At 31.2% G+C, this 10,656-nt stretch overlaps 1 protein-coding gene across 1 annotated transcript; it reads left to right on the forward strand.

Moving 5' to 3' along the window:
- Positions 1-2,993: 2,993 nt before the first annotated feature.
- LOC149171198 (mitogen-activated protein kinase kinase kinase 20-like) lies at positions 2,994-4,391 on the forward strand. Its single transcript, XM_089425879.1, has 2 exons — positions 2,994-3,030; positions 3,730-4,391. The coding sequence occupies exons 1-2, from the start codon at positions 2,994-2,996 to the stop codon at positions 4,389-4,391; spliced, it is 699 nt and encodes a 232-aa protein (XP_089282005.1).
- The last annotated feature ends 6,265 nt before the right edge of the window (positions 4,392-10,656 follow it).

A 10,656-nucleotide genomic window follows, 5' to 3' on the forward strand; every position in this document is an offset into this window, starting at 1 on the left:
GGCAACGAATTTAAGAATTCCAAGTGCAGGTTAAAATACCAACTATATTTTTTTGTTTTCGCAGTTGATGATAATATTAGATTTATTATACCAAATTCAAAATAGGATGGATGTCAAGGAATTTAAGAATTCCGAGTTTTTGTATTATAGGATGTCAAGGAATTTAAGAATTCCGAGTTTTTGTATTATAGGATGGCAAGGAATTTAAGAATTCCAAGTTTTTGTATTGTGAATACCAAATATCTCATCAACCACTCATAATGATTACATCTAGCTTTATATAAATTATATGAATCTTGGCCAATTACATTTATAATATTATAAATAAATTATATAAATCTTGGCTAACATTTATAATATTATATGTTGGATTGGTGGATATACATATATGGGTTTATTATTTTGTTGTGTTTGTAACATTTTGGCTTAATTAATTTGAGTTAAACTTGGAGGGCGTCGAGAAGAATTGAACCTGTGACTTCTAAATGGCAAGATGATTTTACAATGGAACTTCCAGCAATTGAGCTAACCTTTAAGTCTATTATTATTATTATTATTATTATTATTATTAATGCTATTAACACTAATATTAATATAGTTAATATTATCATTATATAAAATATATTTATAATATTATTAGTATGAGTGTTAATAATAATAATAAAAAAATGATAATAATAATAATAGACCACAACATAATGGTGAGAGATAAATAAGTATTATTCATAATAATTAAATGTTATTATTATGTTATATCTTAATTATATTATAGTTTGAAATATAAATATTAATCTAATCTAATCTAATAATATAATATAATAATGTAATAGTATATTAATATAATATCTACAAATATATAAATATATAATAATATATATAAATATGCAATAATATGATTGTTATTATTTATATAGTTACTAACACAATTGTATTGAAAATATTATAAGACATCATTTGTATTTAGCATTAATAAATATATAACAATATAATAATAGAAATAATATTTAAAAACACTATTGTAATAAAAATATTATTATTATCACTATAATTAATAATAATATCATTATTATAATAATTAATAATTACACTATTAACATCTTTATGATCTTAGTGCTATAGAATAATATGGTTGCCCCATTCCACTGGGTGTGGGTTGGATGAAGAATTAAATTTTGCATCCAAAGAGTACTCTCACTTGAAATTTGAGTAAAACTGTAGGGAGATAAGTCTAAAATACGAGTTGAAAAAGTAGTTTTATTATTTTTTTATGTTTTTACTTTTTTATTCCAAAAATGGTGAATCATCCCCCATGGTTGACATCATCATCTTGAATCCTATTGGCTCTTATAAAGTTTATTTTGGTTGTACATTTTTCTTAAGAGGCCCATTTTAGACTTCAAAATTCCCCTAATGCCTTTGCTCATATTCCTAAAGAGGATAGGAGAAAATTATATGCGAAAGCCATCAAATGCATTTTTTTTTTATATTGTACTCATAAAAAACCATATAAAATGTATGGTCCAAGTACTCACAAGGTCTTTGCAAGTAGAGATGTTATATTTCATGAGCATGCAAATAAACAAATAAAAGAAGATGAACATAATGTATGGTAGCCTCCTTATGACTGCGTTAAGAAAGAAGAAGAACTTGTGGAATCATCTCAAGCTCAAGAAAGCATGGACATTCCAAAAGACATGTCAACAAGTCAAAGTCCACAAAGAAGTGATGAAGGCACTCCACAAAGAAGAAGAAGAGGAGAAGGTACTCCACAATGTAATGAACCTCTAAGAAGGTAGCCACGACATATTCAAACCCCTATCAGGTATAAAGATTATGCTTTATGTCTCAAGTAATGACTGTTTTTTAGCCTTTAAATTATGAACAAGCTAAAAATAATAAATAATGGATGGAAGCTATGAAAGACGAATATGACTCTATAATGAGAAATGAAACATGGGAATTAACAGAATTACCTGAAAATAAAATCCTTGTAGGATCAAAATGGTTGTACAAGACAAACTTTAATACAGATGGTAGCAGAGGCAAATATAAGGCAAGATTGGTTGAAAAAGGTTATTCACAAAAGGAAGGTATAGATTATAAAGATACCTTTGCTCTAGTTGCAAAGATGAGTACAATGAGAATAGTGATAGCATTGGCAACTAAATATGATTGGAAGCTACATCAATTAGATGCGAAGTAACCTTTTCTAAATGGTGACTTAAAAGAGGATATTTATCTTGTTCAACCAGAAGGATTTGTAAAGAAGGGACAAGAACATCTTGTATGCAAGTTAAAAAAGGCCTTATATGGACTAAAACAGGCACCTAAATCTTGCCTATGAGAAAATAGATAAATTCTTCTTTTAGCAAAGATTTAACAAAAGCAAAAATAATCATAATTTGTATGTCAAGACAGACAGAAATAGAGATATATTATTAATCCCTATATATGTTGATGATCTAATAATAATAGGGAGCATTGATAATTTGATTAAGGATATAAGAAGGAAATTGTCACAGGAATTTGAGATGAAGGATCTTGGTCAAATGCATTATTGTCTAGGTCTTGAAGTATGGAGAGATGATGGAAGGACTTTAATCACACAAAGAAAATATACAAATGAAGTACTAAAGAGATTTCATATGACATGATGTAAACCAGGGAGTACTCCATTGGAACAAAATATCAAATTGAGAAGTGATGATGGAACAAAAGAAGTGAATGGAACATTGTGTCAACAATTAGTGGGATGTTTGAATTATCTCACTACCACTAGACCAAACATTGCTTATGCAGTAAGTATACTTAGTCAATTCATGGCTAAGCCTCATGAAAGCCATTGGATAGCTGCAAAAAGGGTCCTTCGATATTTAAAGGGAACTACCAATTTGGGTATTGAATATACCAATGATTGTAATGTTGAATTGACAAGTCATTTTGATTTTGACTCGGACGGAAATCCAGATGACAGGAAATCCACCACTATATACATGTTGAATATAGGATTGGGAGCTATATCATGGAGCGGTAAGAAACAACCAACAATTTCCTTGTCATCCATTGAAGTAGAGTATAAAGCATTATGTAGTGTCACCTATGAAGCTATCTGGTTCATAAGGATACTTGAAGATGTTGGTGAAGGTCAACAAGAACCTATACTTATCAGATGTGATAATCAAAGCACCATCAAATTGGCGAACAATCCTGTATGTCATGCAAGGTCAAAGCATATAGACACACAATATCATTTTGTAAGGGAAAAAGTCCAATCAAAGGAAATTGACTTAATATATTGTAATACAAATGAGAATGTAGCTGACATATTCACTAAGCCTCTTGGGAAGGCAAAATTTGAGTTTTGTAGAAGTAAGTTATGTGTTGTAGAAAATTAAAATTATGTTGTAAGCCTACCTGAGACTTATACCAACAGGCATATCAATTAAGAGTATGTTTGTGTCTTATGTATTGTGTTATAAGATATTGTGTGTGTTGGAATTAAGGGGGAGTGTTGGATAAATAGTAATTCCAACCAACCAACCTTTTGCGTTAACTATGTTAGGTAGGGAGTCTTATTTAGAGTTCAAGAGATTGTCTCGAGACTTTTGGAGACTTTAGATAGCTTCCTAAAGAAGTCATTGTCACCAACAACCAGAATCGAGAAACTTCATCAAGCATGTATAAAATTGATTTGATGGCAATGTAAAGTTCAAGTTGTGTTGTGTTCAGTTCTGTGTTCTCTGGTTGGAAGAGGATGGGTGAGAGGTGCCATTATTGGGGCCGAAGCTTCAAGAACAGTTAGCCTCGCTTTGAATGACTCTAATGGCCAACTCTTTGCAGTCAAATCCGCAGTCGGTTTTAATGTGGTTTTGCATAATGAGTATCAGAGTTTGCAGCATCTAGATTCTTCATACATTGTACGTTGCCTAGGGCGCGATTACAACGTTGAGAACGATGAAGAGGTGCACAATTTGTTCATGGAGTTCATGCTAGGTTGCTCTGTAATGGATTTCATGGCTAAGTTTGGAGGGTGGCTAGAGGAATCCATGATCGAGTTTTACACTCGTGGCATCCTACGAGGAATCCATTACCTCCACAGGCAGGGGATTGTGCACTGTGATATCAAGGGAAAGAATATTCTTGTGGGTGCTAATGGTGTGAGGCTTACCGAATTTGGTTCTGCTACGATGATTGGTGATGAGGAGAAGGGCCACAAGGCACTTCAATTGAGGGGAACACCTCAGTGGATGGCTCCAGAGGTGGTGAAGCAGGGGCCCATTTTTTATATTTGGTCTTTTGCTTGCACTTTGCTTGAGATGACCACTGGGAGGCCTCCATGGAGTTGTGTTTCAAGTGCCCTCACCACGATGTATCGAATTGGATGCACATAGGAGTTGCATGAGTTGCCTGCATTGCCTTCACCTCAGATTTGTAATTTTTTAGAGAAATGCTTTCAGTGAGATCCTAAGAAGAGGTAGGCGTTTGCACAATTGTTGGAGCATCCTCTCTTAAATGAAGACTTCTCCCCCATGGAAGCAGAGGAGGCCATTAGGGGTTCGGGATTCCCAGCTAGTCATTTGGATTTTAAGAATCAAGTATGTGATTTCTACTCTTCTCAGACGACTGTCACTCTGTCACTTAGCATACCGAGCTCCACTGAGCAATTCATCGCAGAGGTGAGTAGATCAATTGAGAAATACCCAAGGATTTCTCCCAGGGATAAAGTTATGGCATTGGCCGCAGCTTGTAAATTTGAATAAGTTGCTAACATGCCTAATTGGATCACAAGTCCACATGGTCATGGATTGTTCTGAAATCTTTGAGATGTGACTCCCCAACTTCTTCTAAACCTCTATCAAATTCATACATTTGTAATGGCTCCTCGATGAAAGAGCTTCCATTCCAAAAGGAAACGTACAGTGCCAGCTTAGAAGCTGTCAATTGCGAAGAACTGCAGACCATATGTGAACTAGATGAATGGTTTGAGTCTGTGATCTCTACAGCCCAACCTGAACATCAATCATCTTCCAGCATTTCTGTCGAGACTATGCGGCTTGATTGGTTTTCAATGATGATAGCATCCAATTTGATTAATGAAGCTTGGGACATGTATGTAAATCCACCTAAGTGCATTGTTTCTAGTGATCCTGAAATTCATAACTTATCAATGGTAAGATAAACATTTTGTATCTTTGCTGATAAGTGGAACTTTGGCAATCATGAAGGAGTCGTTTGTTGCCTCTGTCGTAGTTGTATGTACAATATACAATTTTCCCATATGAGTATGGTCAAGGGGCAATTGTACATTAGGTGCAGAGCAAATACTTGTTTTTGTATTTTTTATTCAAAATTAATTTCAATTTAGTTTATTTGGCTATATCTTTTTATGAATTATTTTGATTTAAATGCATTCTGATTTTTGTCAATCCTCTTGTGAAATAGAAATCAATCCTCTTGTGAAATTTTATTTTGCTTTGCCCAATTAGTCACATCTCAACCAGGGTTTTTATCACTTGTCCTCGTGGGAAAACTCATTTTAACTTTTTACAAATCACCATATCTGAACCAAGATTATCACCGGCCTTCATATCTTGACATGTCACTAGAAATGCTCCAAGTCACTGTGATAAGGGCATATTAATTTTTTTCTCACTCATTAACCATTGTTTCACAAATAGATGCCTAACGCCCCTGGTCGGTTTTTATTTTCTTCCAATCTCGTCTTTTTTTCAAATCCATCCCTCCCTATTAACTTACCATTCACCCAGTCTTCCGTCTTCGAGACATGCTTAAAACAGACAACAATTCTTATTTCACAAACTCCGTTCCTCGATACTCTGTTTAGGTTTTGTTTTTGGGAGTTGTCTACCGAGGTGGAGGAATTGTCTTGATGACCAAAAGTGGTCGGAATCCGGTAAAAGAATTTCAAAAAATCTTATAGAGGCAGTGTTTGAATCCTGTTTTTGATGGTGGAAATGGATTCAGCACCATCAAAAACGTCTAGGACACCTAAAATTTTGAAGTTTAACAATTATAACTTGGATTTACAAAAATCCTTGCCATATTTTCTCTAAATATGACCGGAATTTCATAACTTTCCGGGTAATTCTTCTAGCTAGTTAAACTACGACTTTGTTTTTGTCGTTTCTACTATTATATAAAAGAGAAAAAACTTTCTTTAAAAATATTGTTTTTCAATATTATATTTTAATTATTTAAGCAAATAAAACTTTTGTTGAGAGACACATTTTGCAGATTTATACAAAAATAATGTGCATATGCCATCTTCGAAATAATAATAATAAATAATAAGAAAACAAACATCAGTTGGAATAAATGTATAAATATCCCACTCTACCTCTGGTAAATCTGGAGTTTGATCATGGCTGGTATACCTTAAGAGCAGCCCATAAACTATTGTACAATCATTATTTCGTAAATTGAGCCGGTAAAACTTAAGTAGTTTCCTTATTGGAATGTCTTGTAAATTGTCCGTTGTCAAAGTTTTTTTAAGAAGATATTGAAGGTGGCCGTTAGTGCTTGGGGAAAGAAACTATTTTAAAAAATGTTTAAATTAATTGAATATTTTATAATTTCCGTTACACTATTTTACAATTGAGTTAGAATTCTATTTAACTTTGTGAAAATTTCCATTAATTTTAATATTTAAAGTACAAACACAAACCTCTTTTGAAATGCAACCTGCATCAATACACCTGCTTTTCAGAAAACCCCTGAATGATATCTCATAACCACTTTATAAGGAGTTCGATGTCTGTTTTTGGGGTGATAATTTGAGGAATCTTTTGGAAAGGGAATTGGCATATGTTGAAAAGTTTGTTGTGATTGATAATTTGAAGATTTTTAAATCTTTTTAAAAGGGTGATGTGGATAACATATAATCAGTGTGTTTGAGTATTTATAAACACAGTAATAAAACAATTTGTGATAGTTTAAAATTTATAAATTTTTATTTAAAATATTTTTTATTATTTTTTTTAAATACCGATGGAGATTTAAATTTTAAATCTCACAATCTATTTAATGCTTTAAAACATGGTGATAATAATTAAAGAGCATTAAAACAGGGTGATAATAATTAAAGTGTAGATTTATATTTATTCTTAATTTTATTATTAAATAAAATTAAGAATAAATATAAATCTACACTTTAATTATTATTATCATGTTTTAAAGCATTAAATAGATTTTGAGATTTAAAATTCAAATATATATATATATATATATATATATTAACTTGTGGTTTGAGTAGTTGTGATTAAGGGGTATCTAAGCCATCAAAATTATCTGGGGATTGCACTTAGTCTAGGCCACACCAACCCTTGGCATAATTGAATTTTTGCTCACAAAGTTTCGAACTAGTTTCAAACTTAGTCTAGGCAAAACACACCTTGCTCTATGCATTGTCAGCTAAATTTATTTTATTATTTCGTTAAAAAATTATGAAGAAGATATATATATATATATATAAGGATTGTTATGTTATTAGTCCCTGACTAGGAAAGGCTCTAACAATTGATTTATAGTTTGAATATTATTAGTTTACCTTTGATTTATGCAAAGCCTAATGATAAAGTTTAGAAATAAATAATGTATTTTTTATTATAATTTAAAAAATTATAATTAAAAAAAAAATTGTAAACACTTGATCGGCCAAAAATTTGTATGTCTTATTTTAGCCTTAATTTCCTAGTCTACTCTCCTAACTCTGAAATATCAGTAGTATTCACAACTAGCCTATGCCATCTTGATTTACATTTCGCCTAATACTTCTATTTAATATGTGTCATTAAAAAATATTGGTTATCGTAAGTCACCTAATGGCATGTTAGAGTAGTCTAAGCCATCTTCATTTACATTTCGCCTAATACTTCCAATTAAATGTTATTAAAAATTATGACCTAATGGCATGGGAATAATCGCATGTTAGAATATCATTCTTCTTAAATCCATTAAGTTGATACCATTGCTTTTAAGTCTTGTCCTGTTGAATTGAGCGAAGAAGATTTGACGCAGGAATTGAAGGTCTAGGTTCTTGTTCATGCATTGGATTTGGGTAGGAGACAAGAAGGCTTTGTGATAATTTTTATTAGTTTCAAATCCAGTAGTATATCCATGAATTTTTTTCTACTTACTAAGATTTGATTCGCATATGACTTTATTTATACAACAAAGTGCAGTGAGATGCCAACAGGACTCAAGGTATGCTAAAATATTAAGAGCAAAACAGTTTACACATAAATATTGATATTCAGCTTAAAACTAAGCCTAATTATGTAGTTTGATTCAAAAGTTAAAACCATGGATGTTGATATTTATCTATAAAATTTGCGCAGACATCCATTTTGTCTCTATATGTTTGCACTAGGACTAAGGGATTTGTTAACCTATATAAAACAATGGTATAACAATCCACCTATCTTTATAAGAAAAAATGATAAGTAAATCACATTATCAATTTTCATTTCATTATTGGTTTCAATAGATCTGGTAACAACGCTAAAATTTGGTTGCATGACTAAATGTGTTCCCTATGGAGAACTCTGATCCATCACTCGATGAAACATTGAATGATACAAGGCATATAAATTATTGTTCATATCATCTGTGCTACATACTTAAAGCTATAAGGTAAAAGTGAAGAATTGTGACATTCAATATCTATTTCATTCCATTTTATGTATACTGTAATCAAACACAAAAGAGAATATGAGTATAATTTTGTGTAGTGCAGAGCTCCTGTGACACACTACTATATACAACTGCAGTTTTAATTATTATTTTTTCCAAAGCACAAAAACGGAAAAATCCAAAAGTTATAGTATATGATGTTTTGTGGGGAAGGTGCGGATGTCTGTGGATTCTTTTCTTGTTAGATTATGGATAGCTTTAAATGGGGTTTATTTATACTGATTATAAAGATGGTTTGAAGAGATATCCTAATTTGGTTTTATTTATACGGGTTATAAGGATGGTTTGAAGAGATATCCTAATTTGGTTTTATTTATACGGGTTATAAGGACGGTTTGAAGATATATCCTAAATAATCTATTCATTGGTATAAAAGGTTATTTTTGGAAAGATGAAAAACTTGTGTCTTGCTCCATTGAGCTTAGTCACTCAACCAGGGAAAATTTGAAAAAATATTCATACTAAATGTATATGTTTGTAATGGGTTAAAAAAAACATGTTATCCCACTCCGAAAAACAGGTTTTACATGTATCCTCCTCTATTAGCCATAAATAATTAATTAGGTGCATCACATATTGATATTCTTTATTTGATGGATGTTACCGTATTTCCCAAATGTATGCTCCATTATGAATTGAACATTGGAAGTGTGGAAGCTGATTATTTATCAACACTTAAGACATTTAAATAAACCATGCCAATCAATTATCTACATGAACATCGGCTAGAGACTAGTAACATTAAAATAGAAATAATAATGATAAGAAAATAAAAAATAATGGAACTTATTAATTATTAAATTGATTTTATACATTATATTTATACATTTGTTTGATAAGTGAGGTTGAAACAGAAATACAATTTTTCTACTTCATATATCAATTTGCAATTTTTTTGAAAACATAATTTCCACTTGAATGGCAGGGACTATGTTACCCTGCCGCACTTGTTTTATACTTGCAATGTAACTAAAAAAATATTTTAAAAAATTTTATTCCGATTAAGCTCTATTTTAATATAAGTTTTAGATAATTTAAATAAATTAAACAAATACAAATATAATATTTTAATTTTATCTCACTATATATATTAAAAATAATTATGTCAATAGGTTTTAATTTGGGTAGTTGGGGAAATGTTATCATCTTATCTCTAGAGTTTAATTCTGACATGTGAAATGTCGAGTTCACAAAAAGTAAGTCTTATAACAACATAAATCCTTGTCTCTTGTTGTTTGATCAACATTTTTTTGGGACCAAAACATATATATAATGTAAAAGATATTTATCATTCTTTGTCCTAAAAAAACATAATTTCACTATTAAAGTGATAGAAAATTACATTATGTTAATACATGTCAAGCATGTATTCGATAGAGAGATATTCAAGGAAGTCTCCCAAAGTGTGGCATGATAGCCATCATATAAAAAGATGTCAAAAATTAAAGTTTGTTGTAGTGTGTGTTGTTAGAAAAAATTGCATGTGTTGATATATGATAAAACCATAAACATGTAAATTTTTCATTGATAATAAGCTAAGAATGAGCACTGATCAGAGAAAAAATAACTATGTTATTCTATGTTGTTCCCTTTGATGAAGGGTCGATGGTAGAACTCATAAGAAAGGTCATTTTATGTTTCTGAAATCAAACATGTCCCATGAACTATCAAAATGACCACTTTAGAGAGGGTGTTTGTAGTGGTGTTGTGCTCCATGTAAACATGTGAGGCAGAGAAATGTGTGAAAGTGGATTTCAAGAGGATTATCTCATCCACCAAGGGTAGAATCCTTTGATTACAACATCTCTATGACACATTTATCCTATTGATAATCAACTGAGATTCCTCGAAAATTCGAAGAGATAGGACGCATTTTTTAATAGCAAAAATCAGCAAAAGTTTGAGGGCCATTACTTTAGCAAAAAAGCTGGTTTCCTCTCTTAA

Source organism: Pinus tabuliformis, chromosome 4_2 (assembly GCF_031772625.1).
Source record: "Pinus tabuliformis cultivar Carrire ecotype Pingquan chromosome 4_2, CPIR1, whole genome shotgun sequence".
Taxonomy (NCBI): domain Eukaryota; kingdom Viridiplantae; phylum Streptophyta; class Pinopsida; order Pinales; family Pinaceae; genus Pinus; species Pinus tabuliformis.